Source organism: Gopherus flavomarginatus, chromosome 8 (assembly GCF_025201925.1).
Source record: "Gopherus flavomarginatus isolate rGopFla2 chromosome 8, rGopFla2.mat.asm, whole genome shotgun sequence".
NCBI lineage: Eukaryota > Metazoa > Chordata > Testudines > Testudinidae > Gopherus > Gopherus flavomarginatus.
The window spans coordinates 56,703,504-56,726,084 of record NC_066624.1 but is presented as its reverse complement, the minus strand read 5'-3'; the positions used below and the strand labels follow the sequence as shown (position 1 = coordinate 56,726,084).

The 22,581-nt window shown below is 42.2% G+C and overlaps 2 protein-coding genes across 11 annotated transcripts in view; both read left to right on the top strand.

Moving 5' to 3' along the window:
* Window positions 1–6,869, top strand: part of ZNF185 (zinc finger protein 185 with LIM domain) — a 94,851-nt gene extending 87,982 nt beyond the window's left edge. For all 4 annotated transcript variants that reach the window (XM_050965437.1, XM_050965435.1, XM_050965434.1 and 1 more), the window contains 4 exons: window positions 1,879–1,944; window positions 2,714–2,816; window positions 3,610–3,708; window positions 5,367–6,869. In XM_050965437.1, the coding sequence (XP_050821394.1) occupies window positions 1,879–1,944; window positions 2,714–2,816; window positions 3,610–3,708 (268 nt within the window). In that variant the 3' untranslated portion in view covers window positions 5,367–6,869. The remainder of the gene's footprint in view (window positions 1–1,878; window positions 1,945–2,713; window positions 2,817–3,609; window positions 3,709–5,366) is intronic.
* Window positions 6,870–16,872: 10,003 nt separating this feature from the next.
* Window positions 16,873–22,581, top strand: part of LOC127056972 (SLAIN motif-containing protein-like) — a 69,363-nt gene continuing 63,654 nt past the window's right edge. For 4 of the 7 annotated variants that reach the window (XM_050965468.1, XM_050965467.1, XM_050965466.1 and 1 more), the window contains exons 1-3: window positions 16,873–16,983; window positions 18,886–18,926; window positions 20,040–20,771. In XM_050965468.1, the coding sequence (XP_050821425.1) occupies window positions 20,062–20,771 (710 nt within the window). In that variant the 5' untranslated portion in view covers window positions 16,873–16,983; window positions 18,886–18,926; window positions 20,040–20,061. Of the gene's footprint in view, window positions 16,984–17,124; window positions 17,401–18,885; window positions 18,927–20,039; window positions 20,772–22,581 lie in introns of those variants that run through there. The other 3 variants (XM_050965463.1, XM_050965464.1, XM_050965462.1) reach the window with 3 other exon arrangements.

The following is a 22,581-nucleotide window of genomic DNA, read 5'->3' as shown; positions in this document are numbered from 1 at the left end:
TAGTGAGCTCATGATATATGTACACAACAAAAGCTGTGCACAAGCTAGCCTGTCTGAACTAAGCTGAATCCATTTAGTGCAGGTAACAGTAGCAGTGAAGGCAGCACTGCATGGGCTTCAGACTGCGTAGCATGGGCTTGGCACAAATGCTAGCGCTTGCCCATTCTGAAGCCTGCACTGCGCTCTCTTCAGTTATCCACCTAGTTGGATTCAAGCTAGCTGGGTAAACCAGCCTGTACACAGCTTTTGCTGTATACATTGTTTCAGATTGAATCACAGAAACCCCCTTGGGAACTGCCAACCGATGTGCCAAGACTACTTCTGCCCCTGCTTTTCTGCCCTGGCAGCTCGGGAATCCAGCACTCTGTCTTGTTGAACCAGACACACCCGTCTGCTCCAACACAGACCCAGGGTCTGAATTACTTGCCCCACAGCTGCAGGCTTAACCTGAAAGAGGCTAACAGAAGTGTTCCTGTCTTTAACACTCAGATGCCCAACTTCCAATGGGGTCTAAACCAAAATAAATCCATTTTACCCTGTATAATGCATATACAGAGTAAACTCATAAATTGTTCATCCTCTATAACACTGATAGAGAGATCTGCACAGCTGTTTGCCTCCCCCCCCCAGGTATTAACACATACTCTGGGTTAATTAATAAGTAAAAAGTGATTTTATTAAATACAGAAAGTAGGATTTAAGTGGTTCCAAGTATTAACAGACAGAACAAAGTGAATTACCAGGCAAAATCAAATAAAACACACAAATCTAAGCCTAATACAGTAATACAACTAAGTACAGATAATATCTCACCCTGCAAGATGTTTCAATAAATTTCTTTCACAGACTGGATGCCTTCCTAGTCTGGGCACAATCCTTTCCCCGGTACAGCCCTTGTTCCAGCTCAAGTGGTAGCTAGGGGATTTCTCATGATAGCCCCCTTTGTTCTGTTCCACCCATTTATATATCTTTTGCATAAGGCAGGAATCCTTTGTCCCACTGAGTTCCCACCTCCCCCACCTTCTCAATGGAAAAGCACTAGGTTAGAGATGGATTCCAGTTCAGGTGACATGATTACATGTCACTGTAAGACGTCATTACTCACATGCCAGCACACAGGTATACAGGTAAAACAGAACCTTCTGCAGACAATTGTCCTGATTAATGGGAGTCATCAAGATTCCAAACCACCATTAATGGCTCACACTTTGTATAATTACAATAGACCCTCAGAGTTATATTTCATATTTGTAGTTTCAGATACAAGAGTGGTACATTTGTACAAATAGGATGATCACACTCAGTAGATTATAAGCTTTGTAATGACAGCTTACAAGAGACCTTTTGCATAAGGCATATTCCAGTTACATTGGCATATTTTCATAAAATCATATAGAGTGCAACGTCACATACATAATCTCTGTCCAGGTCACAAAACCATATACCTTCGTTAGCACCCTCGTTAGCATACTTAGCAGAGAGGCCAGGCACTGGGTGGGCCTTAGAGCCTAAACTACCCTGTCTCACCATCAGAGTGGTCCCTCTGGGTTGGGAGTGAGGTGCATTGGTGCCCAAGCAGGGAAAGCTTGTGCTCTGCTGCCCCTCATTCAGTATGTGCCTTGTGCATAAAAGGAAAGATCAGTCTGTGGTGATGACACTTTGCTGCCTTTCACTAGCACAGCACTCACTTTTAAGAAAATGTCTATTGATATTTAATTGGCAAGGAACAACCCTCTTGTCAGTAAAGAGGCACCTGGGAAGTTGCTCAGCAGCACTGTGACCCAATTAGAATTTTTGAGTGCACTGCACTGATGATTAATGTTTCCGCTCCTACATGTGACTGTCAAGTAATAATCTCTTCCTCCCTCTCTTCTCCAGTGACAACCTAGTTGATTGGTCTGACATAGAGAGAGCAAACTACCTGCACAGCAGCACCTCCCAGAGGTAGGAAAATTCATTGCACTGGGGTGATTTCAAGGGGATGTTATACAGCAGGGATCGGCAACCTTTGGCACGCAGCTTGCCATGGTAAATAGCCTGGTGGGCTAGCTTGTTTACTTGCCGTGTCCGCAGGTTCAGCCAATCGCAGCTCCCACTTCCCACGGTTTGCTTTTCTAGCCAATGGAGGCTGTGGGAAACGGCGCGGGATGAGGGATGTGCTGGCCGACGCTTCCCGCCGCCCCCATTGGCCTGGAGCAGCAAACCACGGCCAGTGGGAGCCGTGATCGGCCGAACCTGCAGACGCGGCAGGTAAACAAATGGCCGCGTGCCAAAGGTTGCCGATCCCTATTATACAGAAACATTCTTTAAGGCTTTACTGTATATGATCTTTTATATCATATATAGATGTTCAGTAAAATAATGTTCTTTTCTTTGGTTTCCTGGTAAGGAAGGTTAGAACTGTCCAAGGAGAATAAAGAGCATCAGCCATAGAGTTACTGGGGGTGATATTAAAACAGTGCTTCCTGCTGCCATGCTGCTTTGGAGTAACTACATAGGAATCTTTGCCCTTGAACTCTGGCAATCCTGCTACACCACAGATACTTCTGTATCGGCTCTTGGCACAGCCAAGACATATGGATAGATGTCCACTTTTGTACTGAATGGTGGTGCTAGTGTTAGATCTAAGATTGCCTTTGCTCCTACTCAGGGACAGGTGTTATTGAGGTGTGGTGATGTTGTGATTTGAATCCTTTCCTCTCCAACCCCACAGGTCATGTGATGGTGTCTGCACTTACTGTGGCCATGAGATCCGAGACTGCCCTAAGATAATGATAGACCATCTCAATGTTTACTGCCATGAATACTGCTTTAGGGTAAGAGACATTATTACTAAAGGTCATTCTCTACTTGTTAGTATGTAATGGAACTGGAGGGGACTTGTGGCTGGGAAAGTGATCATAAGGCAATATTTGTTCAGACTTTCAGCTTAAAATCAGATCAAACAAGATCTGGGTCCATCTTGGAGTAGGAAGTCATGTGGCCACAGATTTTGAAAGTGCCCACAAAAATTATCTTGGGCTACTGTATAAACTAATTATTGAGCTAGAAGATCCCTTTGTTAACATGTTGATTGAATTGATTTTATAATCCAGTGAAATTAAACAGCAAATTGACCAAACAAACAGTGATTGTCAGGCAGTGGATGGCTCAGAGGGTTTGTAATAGTAGATCACTATTTCATATCCAATAGTGACTGAAACTTGTTGCTACTGGTGGGTAAAGTGAATTTAGTGCCCTTAGTTCACAGTTGTCTGCATTAAAAAGTCGACCACACAATTAGCATCCCAAGCAGAGAAGCTGAGTTTTGGATGTGTTATGGAGACTGACATTCCCTCTCTTCCTGAAGTTGATGTACATTCCTCAAGGTTGATGTACACTGAGGTGATGAGGTGTATATGGGGAGCTTCCTGTGATATGGCTTATGCTTACCTGTTCTTTACAGAAGCAGAGATTTTTAGACTTCAGGGCCATTAATCCAGCACCTTTCACCAGCTTTAAATTCACTTAAAAATACAGAGATTGCCACTAATTTCTCAATCCTCTTCCTATATATGCTTCTAAATAGGGCTCTGGTAACCATCCGACCCCTTGTTTTTGTTTCCACAGTGTGAGATTTGCCATAAGGCAATGGGAGACCTCTTGGATAAAATATTCATTCATCGTGACATTGTCCACTGTGACCAGTGCTATGAGAAGCTCTTCTAGGTGAGTCACTTTTTCCAGGGTTAGCATGACTGGGTGGACACTAGCTCATGGAAAGCATAAAGGATGGTGAACACTAACACTCGCAGTTATAGGGTGGCCAACAATCTCATCTCCTCTGCACAAGAATCTTCCTGTGTACCTACAATGAAAGGCACTGAGACCCCAACCATTACATTGTTACTCCAAGTCCCTGACCTACAGACATGTATTGCTAGTCCAGAGGATCTGCATTACCTGGCCATCCTCTCCTGGACATACTCTCCAGTAATGAAGAAATCATGATTTCAGTTGGTCAAATCAAGCAGAAACCTGGCTTGATTAATGAATGAAGTGGCAGTTACACATGGTTAGTATCTTCTTCAGTATCAGCTGGATACAATATTCCTCCTCATTTCCTGTACTAACCTGTGGTTGGGGCGGCGAGTTATATACACTCGTGGTGCCTGGGCTCCACCAATCTTCAGGGCCCGGGGGCCCAGCTCAACCAATATATGGGGCTGGGTCTCTTCCCCCAGCCCCGCCTGCTGTCCTCACATGCCTTCCCTGAGTGTCCCTCGGCCCCCACTTGCTGCCCCCACTCATCTCCCCCAGGCCCCAGAGCCTGCAGCTCACGCTGACTCTGCTCTGCCGGCTCCAGGCATCAACTGCTGCTGCAGGCTCCTAGTGCCCCCTACCCACTAATGGCAGGGCAGGCTACCCTTACCCTGCCCTTCCGCCCTAGCCCTGAGCCTCTCCAATGCCCCAATCCCCCAATCCCAGCCCCAGCCAGAGCCCTCATCCCCCCGCACCCTACTCCTCTGCCCCCGCCCTGAGCCCCCTCCTGCATCATGAACCCCTCATCCTCAGCCCCACAGCCCTCACCCAACCCTCTGCCCTAGCTCTGAGCCCCATCCCACACCCCAAACCCCTCATCCTCAGTCCCACAGCCCTCACCCCTGCACCCCCTCCTATCCCCAAACTCTCTCCCAGAGCATGCACCCCTCCCCTTCACACACACACCCGGCCCCAAACTCCCTCCCAGAGCCTGAACCCCCTCCCACCCCAAACTCCATCCCAGAGCCTGCACCCAGCACCCTTCCTGCACCCTAATCCCCAGCCCAGGGTCTGCACCCCAGACCTCCTCCCCCCACCCAAACTCCCGTTCAGAGCCTTAGGCAGGAGGGGGGCAGAGTTTCAGGGGGTGGGTTCTGGGCACCACCAAAATTTCTACAAACACAGTGGCCACATTCCAGCCTAGATGTGGCAGCATTGCAGTGGTGGGTGAAGTGATTCCTGCTTGTGAAGATTTTTGGGGTCAAAAGCAGTATGAAAAGTCTAAATTTAAGATACTGTACTATATTTTTTGCCAACCCAAAAGGAACTAGATTTATTTTTTAATTTTCTTTTGTTTGATAGCTAGCTTGAAATAAAGGCACAAACAAGATAAAATGAGTGGCCTCTGCCATTGCAATGAGATCAGAAATGGTTCTCTCTCTCTGATGATATATACACGTGCTTCATTGTACACGGCTGCTTTATTGTCACTTTTGATTAGATAAGACTAGCTAAGCTTTTGCATCCCACTCCTTCTATGCTTATATCTGCTCCAGTGGCCTTTGTAGGGCCATTTTCTGTGCAGCACCCAGTTCTTGCACTCAGCTTCTCCTTTTTGCTCTTAGATCTTGAAGAACTGAAGGAGCCAACCAGTTGGAAGACTTCAGCAGTGTATATGGGAATGTATCCAGCAGTGCCTGACTGGCTAAGATACCAAATCTCCTGCTACCCCTTTCCTGGAGTTATTTCCCTCTCACCATCTCATCACAATGAATGAGTTTAACATCCACTAGTTTATTTTGTTAACAGCACACAAGACAAGTGCTGACATTAAGGAGACAAGGGAGTGTCCTCTGCAAAAGAGAAGTGGCCTGATTTTTGAAAGGTGCTGAGCACCTCCAGCTACTATTAACTTTAGTGGGATTCGTGAGTGCTTAGCACCCTGGAAATCAGGCAGAAGCTTCTCTCTGAAGCTATGTTAGGATTTTCTTTTATCTTTCCCTTTCTTTGATTTTTACAATCCGAGTGCATCTTGGTCTGCATCTGATTACATCAATCAGGCTGCCTATAGGTACTAAAGGTGTGAAAGGCCAAGCTTAGGGTCTTGGGAGCTTACCCAATGCAGGCTGAATCTAGCTGTAAGAGAACTTCATTCCCATATTCTGATGATAAATGACAATTGCTTTCCCCTTGCCTGCAATGGATTTTCTGAAGAACTTGCGGACTGACTTTGCCTCAATTGTGTGTGAGCTTCAATTTCCCTTCTCTTCCTACTCTCCAGTGGATTCCTTCAGCACCACACATGTCTGCTACATGTTTTGGAGAGCCTGCACATTTTTTCACCTGGTATGCTAGTTTAACTTTGTGTGAGGTGACTCTGATGACCTTACACAACATGCCCAGTGAATATTCAACTCTACTGTCCCTCATTACAAGGAATATCTCTCATGTGAGATCTAAATTGACTTCCCTATAAATGCCTGTTGTTATCCCACTTCTATAATTACTGTAAATTATTTACAGCACAAATGCTGAAGCACAAAACCTAGATTGTAACAAATGTATATAACTAAATATAGCTCTTGAGTAATTTTTAGCTCTCACATTCAGCCTTCGTTAAGGCTGAGAGTTATGCCACTGAGATTGTTGGTCACTCTGAATACTTAACCACCTTGCCTTAAAATATAGCTCCAAGTATTCATCACTCATATTAGACACCTCAAAATTGAGGCACTCAATCACTGCTCACTTTTGAAAATCTTGGTGTGAAGTACCTTGGGAACCACTGGAAGAGCAGCTGGGACAAGGTAGATGTGTTTGGGGCACTATTTTTGTTGCAAAACTCCTGTTGCAAGGCTGGCTCTCCCACAGTCCAAGGGGATTATTTAAATTCTCACAACATGACACTCTATTATAGGTGCTCCTTCTGCGGACAATACACACAGCTAATTGTTAACTAATTCCATAGTTTCCTGTTTGGTGTTTGATATGATCTTGCAAAGCATTGCAGAATAGACTTCAATTCATTATAGTTTTTTTGCTTCATCGTTGTTGGTTGCTGTGTTTCTCTGTAGCACTTGTTTAACATCTATGTACAATTCTAATAAACATCGAGTTGTTACCTGTAATTTACTTGCCTGTGTCACGATGTAAACATGTTCTTATTGCCAACTGGAGTCATTTGGTTTGATAAACTGTGTGATTTTTTTCCTGATGGCCTAAGAATATTAGCATCATTAAAGCCACCACATACTTTCTGAAGGTTCAGGCTTTGGGAAAAAGGTGGAGTGGTGAGAATTGGGGGCAAAGTATTCAAAGGAAAAGGTAGGATTTAAATGCCATAAAGCCTTGCATACAGCTCAAGGTTGGATGAGCTATTGTCCTCCAAACCAGCCACTGCTGGGCATGAGAGGGGAATCTAAATTAGAAGCTCCTGCTCCAGTCATTCCAAGAGTGTGAGGGATTCTCCATTTAAAAATTCTCCAGCATTTAGAAATGAGCACAAGTGAGTCTATTTCGTGTGATGTTCTCAATGGGGCTCCCTCAGACACTACTTATTTGTTCTCTGGAGAGTTTCCTGGGACCAGGGTTAGTCAATTATTTTTTGCCAAGGTCCACATTTCTTGGTCAAGATATAGTCAAGCTCCATACTCCAGAGAAAGTAATAATAAATAACAATAGTGATGATAATATGTAAATAAAAAGATTTCAGGGTCTGCACAAAAGTGTCTGGCAGTCTGGATTTGACCCACGGATTACCCCGGGGTGGGACAATTATAGAATCATAGATATGTAAGGCAGGAAGATACTTTGAAAAGCCATCCAGTCCAGCCCCTGTATTGAGGCAGGACCAAGCATGCTTCTGTGGTCCTGGAAGCTTTCCATGAGATGATGCTCATGTGTAGATTTGCTCAGAATTTTCCAATTATTTTCCCCAAAGACATTTTAAATCAAATATTCAAATTACCTTAGTCCATCCTGTGCTTAGCTGCACACTGGGCTACCCACTTTTGCCATCTTTGCCTGTCAACTGCCCTTCTCCCCAAATCTTCCCAAATTTTTTGATAATACAACGTCATCAATTTTCACCAAAAATGTTTCAGTTTTCCAGCCAGCCCTGTAGCTGGTGGAAATTTTTTTTTCTAAAAATGCATCAACATTTTTTTAAAAAACAGTATAAAAAGTCAAAAAAGAAGCATTTTTTAAAAACTGTTTTTTCAATTAACTCTACTCGTGTTCCCTCAGATGTGACTTCTGCATTTTCGGGGACATTCCAGTTAGCAGAATGGTGCTCTTCATCAGTGTGTGCTCTTCCTGGGAGTGGTTTCTGAATACCTGTTGCATGTGTTGTATTAACACATTAAGAGTTGCTCTAAATTTTCGCCAAATAGCCTTTTGCCAAAAAACACAGAGACACTGTGTTCCAAAACTGACGTTGCATCCAGGGCTTTGGAGCAGAGAAGTGGAGCTGCAGGTTTTTGCCTGGAGCGGAGCCAGAGCACAGAAAATCTTGACTGCTCCACTGCTCTGTTTTTTTTTTTTTGTTTGTTTTTTCATTTTCAGTCCAAAATGAATTGTATTTATCAAGAAAGTCCTAAAGGTACCAAAAAGGTAATATCATTTGTTATACAATCTGAAGCATCTACTTTACCACTTTACGTAATATGTCACAGTTATTCTCACTTCAGCCAAAATCAGGATTTAATGTACACATACAAAATTACAAAAGTTTTTTGAGATATGTTTTATTATTAAAGAATCAGATAATTATGAGACATCCAGCAACACTGCGGACTGCTCTCACCCTTGTGCCAAGGTTAGGCGAGCATGTACTCGTGTAGATTAGTCAGTTAGATTAGTATGTGTTGATACTTCTTTTGTAAGGGTTGATCAACAAGACGCGCTGAGTGCTGCTCTTACAGAAAAGTGTGAGCAGGACGCAACATTTAAGATATCACAAACAGGTATATTGCAAAAAAAAAGTTTTTGTTTATTGATAGATTAAGATATCTCAAGAGATATTAACCACTTAAGCTCATTTCTTACACGGGCTCCCATTACCGGTACATTTGTACATGCTCCCGTATCACTTTGGTGGACTTATTTTATATGTCATCTGTTCAACGGTCTTTTGGTAGTGTTGTTTGTAATTTTAAATTTACTGAAAAAGTCGTCTGCAGCACGCATATAAATATACAGTAAACATTTTTGCATAAATTAGAGTGATATTTGTGATATATCCAGAGTGATTGGAAAATGTCCAACACAACTTTGGGGGTGAATCCTTAGGTCATTTTAAGAAAAAATGTTTCTGTGAACGTGTGTCCTAAAATTCTTCCTAAGGGAGCTACAGTCCTTTAAGGAGGTGATGAAAAGTTAATTTCTGATTAATATCTCAAAAATGCTTTAATATAAAGTCTGTGTCTTAGCGTTAATATGTACTACCGTATTACATTATCCAAAATTATTCAAACCATAGGCATGCCGACCTGGCGGTTGGTCATTTTTATTTCATATTTAAAGAAAGGCTTGTCATCGACTGCCCTTGGCTACGAGGGGTAATATTATCTTCCATAATAAGTTAATAATTTTTTGTTATTATTTATTACTACATTTAAAATTTATGGTTCCAAAGTTGAAAAATAAGTAATAAGTAAAATTGTTTGTATCATTCTAAGCATCTAAGCAAATTAAAATTTTTAAACACTATTCTTGGAAACAGTAAATTATACAAAATAAATTAAGAATACCATTTTAATGCATGTTTTAGCATTAAATCATATTCCAGGGTCGTATGTGTTAAATAGTCGAAGATTTAAAAAATGTTGTTAAATAAAATTGGCCCAGTCCCCCCAGTTCAGGACGCCTGTAGTTTAAATAATTTTATTTGAATGATGTTGTATGATGGAATGTTGGAAACAAACTTTAACGGGAAAGCGGATTCAAATTGCAAGCACAGTCCTTTTAGTGAAGAGAGCAAATTTTCAGAAATACGTTTTTCCTTCATCAGCCTGGAAACATTATACAAGATAGAACCTGTTATTTGCTCTATCTTGTATAATCTATTCAGGCTGATGAAGCAAAAACATATTTCCAAAAATTTACTCTCTTTACTAAAAGGACTGTGCTTGCAATTTGAATCCGCTTTCCCATTAAAGTTTATTTTCAACCTTGTTACGTGTAGCATCGTTACTTCCCAACAATCAATGTTGTAGAACAGTGATAGCACGTACTAATACTATGGCACATACCAAATTTCACTGATATATCTATATTAAAGCATTTTTGAGATATTAATTAAAAACTTAGAAATTATTTCGAGTATTTTTACCACAAAATTTCATAAGAAAAACTAACTTGTAATTTATAAATAAAAATTTATATTATGTATATTAAAAAAATTCTTTCTTCATTAAAACTGCAAGAAACTTGTAAAATATTAAAATATACTTTAATAATAATTTTGTGTAAAAAGAAAATGTGATCATTTTTGTCCAGAAAATCCAAAATAAATTCAAAGTACCTTGTGTGGTTAAGATATCACAAGCAGGTACGTTATAAAGAAATGTAATGTTTTGTTCATTGCTTTTCGAAGATCATAACAAGAAACATTTGGATGTGGTAGCAGCACAAGAAAATCTGGCCATGGCTTCAACAAAAAAATCAAATCTGCCCCCCATGATTGATAGCCGATTTACGGAAAAGGATCTCAACCATGTCTTTACTTTTGAATTTGAAAAGCCAAAATTTGAGAAAAGCAAAGAAGAAATCAGCAACATGCAAGGTGGAAAAGGAATCCATGTAGCTTCAAGACAAGTGAAGCAAGTGCTGTGAGAAGTTTCAACCTTTGGCGGCATGTAAAACATAACTATGTGGCTCTGGTTACAAAAAAGGACCAGGAAGATGAAGCAAAACAGAAAGCTGATGTGGCTAAATGACATTTATCTGGCTCTTTGAAAACTCCTGGAGAAAAGATTTTTTGCGGAGCTTCATCTGAAAAGAAACCCAAAATTGAGCAAACAAAACATGACTCATATTTGAAATCCTCAAAGGTTACAGTCACCATGGATACCAATACTTTCCGTGAAGGGCTGATGGAAATGGTTTGCTTGAGTTCAACACCGCTCACTACCTTCAGGCTAAAGAACAAAGGATTCCAAAAAATTGCAGGTGAAATGGGTTGGCAGCTTGGCATTTCGATGGGGCATAATGCGGTTCATCGTTTAGTTGTCAGCACAGCTGAGTCTAGTTGCAAAGAGTTGAAGAAAGCTTTGGAGCAAAAATTGTGCTACCTGAAAATGGATGCGGCAACCCGTGGAAACAGAAATTTCATTGCAATCAATGCTCAGTTCTACGAAGAAGGAAAAGATAAAGCTGTGGTAAAAACCTTGGACATAATTGACATTGAAGGGTGTCACAATTCTTCGTACGTGAAAAGCTACTTTAGAAAAATTTGAGATCAGTGAAATGCAAGTGCTGAGCATCTGCATTGACAATGCAGCAAACGTGACAAGTGCCGTCAAAAATTTCAGTGAGGACAATGAAACCATTCCGACCTCTGAGAACAGGGATGTGGACAGAACTGAAGCTATTTTGCCTGATGAAGGAACTAAAGGAATGGATTAAATTGAACTCAACATGGACGCTGCTGCACAATGGGTTAATGACCCTAGCCTCATACTTCTAACATGGTTTCATGAGGATGACTCAAAAGTTCAGCTGATGAGGTGTGGTATTCACACTCTTCAGTTGGCAATCTGGGATGGCCTGAACAAAGAACATGTGAAGAAATTTCTGGCAAAAATTCGACAAGTAATTGTCAAACTACAAACCCCAAGTATTCGAAGTGTTCTGCTTGATCTACATGGGGTAGTTCAGTCATTGGATACTGTGACTTGCTGGGGTTCAACATTTGGGATGATTGATCGGCTTTTCATTTTTCAATCTTACTGTGAACAAGTGGCTGCTGCTGGAACAAGAGAACTCAAGTTAACAAAAGCTGAATGGGACAAAGTGAAGAACCTGTGAGACCTCTTGGCAAAGCCAAACCAAACAACCATGAATCTTCAAGCTGTTGATGTAACCCCAGGAGTTTTAATGAGGAATGGTGAAAACTGTCAAAATTCTTGCAAGAAAATATTGGACAAATTGGAGAAAGAATTCTATCCTCCATGCAGAAACGTGAAGAGAAGCTTTTTGACAATATTCATGTCCTTGCTGGAGTTTATGTTGATCTGCTGTATTGGATTCTTCTTACCTCATGGGAAATACCAAAAGCAAAGGAAGGACTCCTTGATATTGCTCGACAACTCGAAAAACAAAATCTATTGCTACATTTGAACTCGGTGAAAGAGGTTGAAGAAAATGAAATGCCACAAAAGGAGTCATCAACAATCGAATTTGCGGTTTCAGAAAGTTCATATCTTTCAGAAATAGCAGGCTGTTCTCAAACTTCCGTCTCTACTCTGAACTTGTTCGCGCACTCTGAACTTGTTTCCCTGAGACATCTTCAACCATCATGGGGAAATGGAGATAATTCAACCATCAATTTTTCAGAAGATGACAACTTCGAAAAGGAACTGGATAAACAAGAAAGACCCCAGCGAGTTTCTGTGATTCATAATTGTAATGAAGCATTATTTGAGAGAAACTTTCAGGAAGATTGTGAGGTGATGGAGTCTATTAGGAGGCTAAAAGTTAAGTGTGTTTTTGAGGCCATTCACAGCTATCCACACTACATTCAGGCTGCCTGTGGAATTGCTTTGAGCATGCCAACAACTCAAGCTAGTGTAGAGTGACTGTTTTTGGCTTTAAAGTTAATTTTTAATGATTTGCAGCAAGCTATGAAAGACTACTTGATTGCTGCAATAATTTTTTACAGAATTAATTATGAATGATTCTAGTTTGCATCATTCTTGATAACATTTAAATTGTTTTAAAAGTCTGAATAAAAATGTTTTTTCAAAATTGCAGTATGCACTTTTTTATTGTTAAAAATTAATTTGAGTTGGAGCATGGAGCGGAGCTGGAGCAATCACTATTGGTGCCGGAGCAGAGCTGGAGCAGAACAATTAAAAAATTTGATTGCTCCAAAGCCCTGGTTGGATCTGAATGACCTGGGAGTCCATTTAGAAAAGTACATGCAGTCCTCCTTTCAGGGATAAATTACAAACAAGCATTTCACATAGGGAGTGGGTGAGGAACACAGCTGACAGATTGGGAGACTTTCTGGTTACAGCAGAAGAAATCGGGGTTAGTAGACCTGGATTCTATTCCTGATTGAGTTGGGGGTCATGTCTCCAGATCTGCATGCAGAAGAGCACAGGCACCAACTTTTTGCTGCACCAGTGGGTGCTTGTGCCCCTGGCCCAGCCCCAATGTCACCCCTGCCCCAAAGTTCCCACCCTAACTCTGCCCCTTTTGGAACCCTCCCCAAATCCCTGCGCCAGCCCCACCTCCTCCCCCAAGCATGCCACGTTCCCCATCCTCCCCTCTCCCTCCCAGGCTTGCCGTGTCAAACAGTTGTTTCACGGCGCAAGCGCAGGGAGGTAGGGGGAGAAGAAGGATGTGGCGGCATGCTCAGGGGAGGAGGTGGAGTGGAGCTGGGGGGGGTGGGGAGCTGCACGTGAGTGCAGAGCACCCACCAATTTTTCCCCGTGGGTGCTCCAGCCCCAGAGCGTCCACGGAGTCGGCATCTATGCAGAAGAGACCCTCGGCATGTGTATTTTTCCTCTCCCATGCAGAAGCAAAGTCAAACAACTTTCTCCATACCCCAAAGAGCCCCTGGGGCTTATCTAGGGATCTGTGCAGAAAAGGGGTGCAGACTGGGAGAATCAGGATAGGAGATAGATATAAATCTTCCTCCTGCCTCCACAGAGTTTTAGGAAAGATAATAATAAGGGAGCAAAGCCAAGTCCCCGACGGAACAATTTGAGGGAAATCTCATGAAGATTTATTCCTCCTGAGCCCTCGACCATGGGCTTTTTCTTTCCTGTGTGAAAAGGAGATTATGACAATGTCCATTTCTGCACAGCTCTGGGAGCTCATTAGATGATAGTTGCTGTATCAGTGCAAAGCATTAGCTCAGATATCATGCCAGATTTCCCACGCATACTTAGTTATATTTATTTGTATTGCTGCTTCATGTGTGTGAACTTGAAATCCCTTCTAAAGTGCAATTTTATCAAGAAGCGTGATAGACCAGGGGCGGGGAGAGAGAATATATTTTATTGGACCAACTGCTGTTGGTGAGAGAGACACACTTTTGAACTTACACAGAGCTCTTCTTCAGGTCTGGGAAACTAACTCAAAGTTATAAACACACCTGCTGCTATCCTCATCATGGCAAATCTCAGGGTTTTGCAAAATCCAAAAAAGCCACATTTTTTTCACTTTTTATAACCATGTGCGCATTAGAAGACACCAATTTTACTCTATATACAGTTTATTCCAAATACCCTTGTTCTTTTATGGATTTTCCCCAAAAGTCTACTAAAGACAACAGACCAAAACAGCATTTACAATCTCTTGTTTTAATCAGTGTGTCAGAATGTGTTCTGTTCTGTTTACAGAATATTGCATGGGTGTAGTGTCAGAGTCCCATCCCAGGGTGGTGCTGCATGCATAATTTTTTCCAATATTTTTTGATGTAGGAAGAGAATGGGATCGGATGTCAGAGTTGTTACAAAAAGATGAATTCCTGGTGCCCACAGCTACCAAGCTTGATTAGTGAATTGTGTGAGCATACTGAATCCTCAGAGCAAAAATAACCCTTAATGCGTCTTTAGTCTCCAGCAACAGAATTTCCTTAATGGGACAAAGTGGCACATTATCTTTATCTACACACACAAATTATAACACTTTACCTATACCGGTATAGTTAAAGTGGTATTACCTCCTACTGTGGAAACAATTATATTTGTATAAAGGTGTCTTACAGTGATATAGCTATTCCCAAAGAGAAGGGGAATAAGCTATATTTGTATAAGGAACATAAATACCAGTGTAACTATGTTCACTCTAGAAGTTATACTGATTAAACTATTTCATTAAAAAAATCACCCCCAAAGGAAAATAGATATACTGGTACAAAAACTGTGCAGACAAAGCCTTAGATAAAGTCATATTTTTTTCTCATTAGAAACCATGCTAAGCATAATAGATTGGCGATCTGATGTTTTTATAGATTTAGCTAATGTGTAAAATTTTTGTTACATATAAAGGGCCTTATTCACACTAAGCTCTTTAATACTACTCTGACAGTATAAAAGGCCTTGAAGCAGATGGAAATGCTCTCTTGAGATCATCTCACTCTGAGGGCCTTCCTGCCTAGTACAGAGCTGAATAAGAGCTCTACATCACTGTTGCTAACGCTTGTGATTTTGTTGTGAGTCTTGTGGTATTTGATATTTTTCTTAAGGCATCAGCTCCTAGAGTCAACTGATTGTGTAAGAATCTCAGTTTCATTTTTAAAAAGTAAGTTTCTAGCCCTCAGGGTTGCACTTGAAAAAGTGACCTGTGTGCACCCTAAGGATTCAGAAGGAAGGCAAATAAAAAGAATCCCAACTTTATTATTTTAAAAAAATCTCTTGGTTTTAAAGCCAATCTCATGATTTTTTGACATCTGGCTCATAGTTATTGAACCCTTCAGGCTGATGATATTACTACACTGGCCCTCCTCCCTGGAATGCACTGCACTACACCTTTTCTTTGGGTTGAAGGATCAATAGGGCCCTGAGTCTGCTTGAATTTACACACAAAGTGCTCATTGGTTCATTTGTTGTCCATGCCTCCCACCTAAAGTATCCTCAAGTCTCCCACATAAGATTGCAATATCTACTGACACCTTAGGACTAGGTTTGCTAGGTGTCCAGTTTTTGACTGGATGTCTGCTGGAAAAGGGACCCTGGCTGATCTGATCAGCACCACTGACTGAGATGCTAGAAGTCCAGTCAGCAGTGCAGAGGGACTAAGGCAGACTCTCTGCCTGCTCTTGCAGCTGCCATGTCTGCCTCCTAGGTGCAAGAGTGGCCATGGGGGCTCTGTGTGCTGCCCCTACAGCTCCCATTGGCTGGGAACTCTAGCCAATGAGAGCTGAGGACAGAGCCTGCAGGCATGGGCAGCATGCAGAGGTGCCTGGCCACACCTCCACCTAGGGGCCCGCTAGCTGTTTTTTGGAGCTGCCTAAGATAAGCACTGCCCAGAGCCCACACCACAAATCCTCACCCCAGCCCAGAGCCCCCTCCTGCACTCCAAACCCCTCATCCTCACCCCCCCCCCAGAGCCTGTACCCTAAGCCAGAGCCTTCACTGCTTCCTGAACCCCAACCCCCTGCTCCATCCCAGAACCCCTTCCTGCACACAAACACCTCATCTCCAGCCACATCCCAGAGCCCACACCCCCAGCTGGAGTGAATCATAGATTCTTATAGGGTTGGAAGGGACCTCAGAAGATCATCTAGTCCAACTCCCTGCTTAAAGCAGGACCAATCCCCAAATGGCCCCCTCAAGGATTGAACTCACAACCCTGGGTTTAGCAGGCCAATGCTCAAACCACTGAGCTATCCCTCCTACCCCTTCAGCCTACCTCCCCATACTGGATCCTCCTCCTGTATCGCACACTCCTCATCCCTGGCACCACCCTAGAGCCTGTACCCCCAGCAGGAGCCCTCACATCCTTCTGCACCCCAACCCCTTGCCCCAGCCTGGTGAAAGTGAAGGAGGGTTGGGGAGATCAAATGAGGGAGAGGGGCTGGAGGGGGGGAGGCGCTTTAGAGAAGGTGCGGGGGCAGGGGACGGAGCAATGGTGTTTGGTTTTCTGCAATCAGAAAGCGGGTAACCCCAGGGCACATAGGAACACGCATGCCCACTGCACAAAAGAAGGTGTAAAGACCCGCATGTTTCACACAGCAATTTGCATACTCTCTGAACGCTGATGTCCATAATTTGCATACAACTTCGCAGGGGGCGGGCTTGCCCGGGGCGGCAGCCTTGTCCCATAGCATCAAATTTCGCTTTCATGCAGCCCTTGACGCCCAGGGGGAGCTCAGTGCAGAGCCTGCCCCTGCCGCAGCAGCCGGAGCGCGCTCCGCTCTACTATCCCTGCGCCAACTTGGCTGGCGGCTGCGGGGGGGCGGGGCTCGAATGCGCGCGCCGCAGCCTCCCCCTCCAGGAGCGAAAGAGGCTCCAACTGTAGCTGGGGAAAGGCGGCAGCGGCGCGAGCCTGGGACCGGCAGCGCAGCAGGTACCGTGTGTGCGGAGGCCGCTCCCCCCCAGCCAGCAGCGCGGCCTCCGTTCGCCGCTTCATGGGCTACCGCAGCAGCCACCCCCCCACGGGCTCCGCCTCACCGGGCAGCGCCCCCTGCGGCCCCCCCCCCTTGCTGGGCCCCTGGGGATTCCCCGCCCCCCTTTAAGGGGTTTGTGCTTTTCACGCGGTTCCCTCTTGGCGCTTGTCCCCGACTTTAATCCTCCCCGACCTAGTTCTCCGCCGGACACGGGCTGGTGTCATTGTGCGGCCAGCGAAGCAGGCCGGGGCTGTCCATCCCTCCCTGCGCATCAGGGGCGTGTGCGATCGGGCGCGGTGGTCGCTGTGGGTGTCCCTAGGGAGGCGGTGAAGCCGGATTCTCCCTGAGCAGCCCGCATGGCCCGCAGCGAGTGGTGGGTTCGTTTCTTGCCTTTGGTTTTGCATTACCATCAACCCCCTTGACAGGTTGGCCGGAAAGGCAATGCACTGGGCTGAAAAATGCAAGCACACCGGCCTGCTTTGTTGGGATAAACCCTGCCTCTTTGCCCAAAGGAAGGGGGGTTTGCGTTTGGCTGCAGGAGGAAGGGCTCTTTATGAAATGACCTTGCTGATGCTAGGGGTGGGGAAACCTAGGCAATTGTTCATTTCTGCTGTATCCCTTGTCATTTATCACAGGGGGAGTCCATCTCCCTGCTGTCGCTGTTAAAATCTAGATGTTACTTTTCAGGATATCTAAATCGTTATTTTATGGCTACTCATTTTTAGTAGTGAACTGCAGGGTTTTAAAAAAACAGTGTTTTTATACTATGTTACTACTACTGCTTATTTGGTAGTTGCCTTTGATCTCTAGATTTGGTTTGTTTGTGGAAGGGCTGATGTTTCTTTAATCTGTTTGCCTGTTTTCCCAGTGAAACAAAATCTAGCTTTATTTCCTTTAGTCTTTGATGGAGTTGATTATGCAAGTGACAAAGCTCTTTATTTTTCCCTTTTGGTTCACCGTGTTCTGCTGTGAGAATGGAAGTTTTAAATTCCCTTCTGATGCTGATTCCCTCAGGGCCTTGCTGAACCATACCTCTTAAATAACTTGTTTTTTACTTAGTGATCAAATGGATTGACAGAAGAGGCTTCTAATCTAAGCTTGTTACTGGCTTTTGGATTGCTTTGTAGCTCAAACAAGTTTGAGTTCCCCATGCCAAAACAACCTCAGTACCATTTTTCCTCATGCATAACTTTTAAGTAGTACTGTTTAAAGTAAATTCAGTTCACTTGTAGCATCCTTTTGTTCAAAGCCTTTAGAAACAATACCTTAGTCTAAACTGTAAACGTTCATCTTGTATATAGATAATCAAGGGGGAAAAATGCAGCATCAACTTAAAACAAACAGCCCCCTCCTCCACACTTTTTCCTGTAGAAATTAAGTATTGTTGTTATAAATAACATAAGGTAACGGAGACATTGGAAGGAAAACAATTTTCTGTTTTTTTTCCAGTTTGTTTACTTTATGCATTTGACTGCACTTTGTGTAGTCTTTTTTTCACTGTTTCCTCTGTATAGTTTGGCAGTTTTCCTTGTTTTTTGTGGGTCTTTCAGGCAGCTCCAGAGAAGTGGTGAGAGAGAGAACTTGACTATAAACCCACAAAAACTGGCCGGGATTCTCAGTACAGATGTAGCACCTGAAACGGTGTCAGTGTGTGTTTTGATTGATTAGAATTCAAGTTGGTTGTGTCCTTGTAACTTTTTTTTTCTTTTTTTCCCCACAATAAAATGGACGTGGCCAGAATTGTCGTGTGTGTGTGTGTTTGCTTGCTGTATCATGGTACACTAACTTGAAATTACAAGGGAGGCTTTTAAATGAAGGGTCAGTTTTGGAACTAATTCAGCTGTTCTTTTTATGTTTCAAAGGTTGCACAGGAAAAAATCAGAAGATTTTCTGGATGACTTCAGTAAGTAAATATGCAGCTCAAATATCTTTTTGTGTAACTTTCTTTGTATAGTTATTATAATTATGATGACTGGTTAAGAAGTATAAAATGGTGGTAATGAAAGTGAAGGATGCATATTTTCTAGCATTAGGGTTTTTCAAGTTTGCATATGTATGCAATTTAGGGCTGACTGATAGTTCTATACATACCCTTTTTTTAGTCAACACAACCACCATAATTGCTTGAAGACAGACAATAGCACTTAACTCAAGAACAGCACATGTTTATCTTCCAAAAACATATTGGAGCCTGTAATATGAGGTCTGATATTTTGTTCTTTGCTGATATTTTATTTCTTGATCAGAGAGTTTGCTTCTTAAATTTTTCCACTGCAACAAGAAAAGCACGCTAGTAAAAACATTACTTACGATTACTTTCATGTGTTCCACAATAACTGAGGTGCTGTTATTACTGATTTAATATAGTTAGTGCATCATGTTTTAGCGGAGCCAATAGTAATATTTTCTGAAGTGTTTTTCTAGTGTTAACTCTTGCACAAAGTGTTTTACCATTTTCTTTGTTTTCCATTGTCTGAGATGAGCATCTTGCTCTACTTCCTGACTCTGTTCAGTCAGTATTTTTTTTCAATGTATTTGTATGTAAACAGATGGAAACTAAACTACTGTAAATGACTGCGTGCAAGGAAATTGGTTTAATCTAATTTCTAACAATAGTTGCGCAAACTAAGTACTTTGAAAGGATACATGTAATATGTTCTGTAATATGTCTGGGGCCAAACTGCCTCTGGCACACAAGTTCACCTTAATATATCTAACAAAGATAGGCATACGTTGCTTCTGAATCTCTTAGTGATATCCAGTTATTTCAATGAATTTATAACCTTATATTGTGGTTGGAAAATATTTGAAGTCAGCATTGGATTAATGTACTTAAACTGATTTTGGTGGATCTAATCTATGGCATATAGTCTTCAAATGTAAACATTATCCTACCCCAAAGGTCATTAGTTTCAGCTTATAAAATGTCAGAATTTTTGTGTAAAACCAGGCTTTATTTTAAAATGATATTGTACATCTTTATGCACTTAAATTTCTATATTTTGATGTCTTACAGTGAGGCTGTGTGTGTCTCGAAAATGGTAGTTCCTGGGAGCGCTCCTGTCATACAGCAGGACCATGCCATTGAACCTGACTTGGGGCGCGGCTCAACAGAGAATTCTGCAATGGGATCTGAGACAGAACCAGGTACTGATCAGGTGCACCCAGAGCTGGAGGAGGTGCGAAAGCTGCAGGAACTAGTGAGAAGACTTGAGATCCAGAATCAGCAGCTGAGAACTAGGAGCCACAGAAATTTGCTAGGGACAAATACACAAACAAACACGGGTGTAAATAATCATAACTCAGGGCTCAATGGAATGGAAATTAACAATAGCATCAACACTATAACAGAGAAGCAAGAATTACAGATTATGGCAGATGTACATGACAAACTAAGTAAAATAAGAAGAGAGGTGAAAGAGAGCGACTGCTTAAAAAAAGATGTGGATATACAAATGCATTATAGCCTCCCTAGTATTACTGAGAAAGTGTCTCCCAACTCAAAATATATGAATGATGCAGAAATGCAGAATGATGTTAATGTCAGCTGTTCTTCAAGTCTGGATAGGAGTAGCAGCACAGAACTCGTGGAAGACTTAATCACTATAGGTATTCATCCATCTGTAAAAATGAGTGAACAGAATCTAAATGAAGAGAGTGGAGATTTAGAAAGCTTCTTGAATGATACTGCTTTGGATGAAGTGGAAGTGCTAGAATTTGGGAACTACAGTGATGAAGAGGACAGCTGGTATGTATGTCAAAGCTCTGAGTATTACAAAGGTTCTGAAAAGTAGACTGCAGTTGGAATTCCCATGTTAAACATTATTCATCTGATTCCCTTTTAACATGGAACACTGTACACTATTTTCATTTCTGGAGCTAGTATCAAGGTGTTAATGTTAGTTATTTGTTTACAAGAGTCCTGTGCTGGAATGAAATGAGCATAAACAGACTGTTTCTGTCCTTGACCATTTAGACTAACTATAATTGGTCTGAAATACCTTAATGCAGGGGTAAGCACCCTGGCGGGCTGAGCCAGTTTTTTTACCTGCTGCATCGCCGTCCCAGGCCAATGGGGGTGGCAGGAAGCAGCGCGGGCAAGGGATGTGCTGGCTGCGGCTTTCCGCACCCCTGTTGGCCTGAGACAGCGAACCGTGGCCAGTGGGAGCCGTGATCGGCTAAACCTGTTGGTGCAGCAGGTAAACAAACTGGCCTGGCCCGCCAGGGTGCTAACCCTGGGTAGCCACATGCCAGAGGTTGCCGACCCCTGCCTTAGTAACATCATTTACAGTTCGAATCTGAGATTTTGATTATAATTATACAGGGAAACAATTATCTTTCAAATGACATAGCACTACTGTCTCTTCTTGCTAGTTTGAGGAGCGGAAAAGACTCCATCTAGTTAAAAAAAATACTTTTAATCTAATTTCTTCTTGCATTTCTCAGGTTCTTGTGTACTACTGTAATGCTGCAATGTCTTTAAAAACTTTTCCATTGGTTGTCTCCCTGTTGAAAATATTTTTGGTATTCTTAGCTTCTGTGAAACTTTTATGAAGCCTAAACATTTGGTCAGTTTTGATTGTCACTTTTTATAATCTAACTGTTCACACCTTCAGAATACCTGAAAATGTGTGATCAGATTTCTTAAAAATGAGAAACATTTATTGGAATATGAAACTATTAAAGTTGTTTGTTTGTGGCACTTATGGCAAGTGCTCAGTAAGGTGCATGTTTAGCAAATGGCACTTGGCAGTTAAGACTAATCAATGCAAGAAATGTTAACTTTGGTTGACTTCTTCACCAGGACAATATAGATCAGGCTTCACATGCAAATGCGTATAACAAAAATGAAAAGGTGCTGCAGAGAATTGTGTACATACACTCCTATATTAATGTTTATAAATGAGCCTTCTGAAGTCCAGTTACGTTGTTAGTGTAATGAAGGAATTTATCATTTTCAGTCAGATACCTGTGTATGATCAAAATCTAACCTACACAAACAGGGAACAGTTAAAAAAGACAAATATAAGATTATCGTTCACTTTTAAAGGGACTCACAGTTCCATATGAAAATTTTCTACCCATTCAAATTACAGACAACATCTAAGATTGCTGTAACTGGAAGCAAATATGTTTGTTCTTTCTCAGTGCAGTAGATGACAATTTGTGTTAACTGTCAAGGTTGTTGGGCCCTAAATCTACTCTCACCAAAACCTGTAAATATCCCATTGAACCTTTTTAAAGAAACAAAAAAAAAAAACATCTCTGACACCTCTGTGGGCTTTCAAAGGGTTCTTGTGTACTGAATATCTCACTTGTAGGGCCTTTTGTTTTTGGTGTTTATTTTATTTAATTTTCCCAGAAATGTATCAGTGTTTGTTATTACAACAAAAACAGGTAAAATAGGTGCAAAAAACTTATTTTTTCTGGGTTAATATCAGGGTTTATTTTGGTGGACTGAAGGATAGGAGAAAATGTATTCAGCAGATTAAAGCTTTGGTGAATGGAATTCAGTGTGGTTTGCTGCAGAACTAAAAAGTACTCAAACATAATGCCAC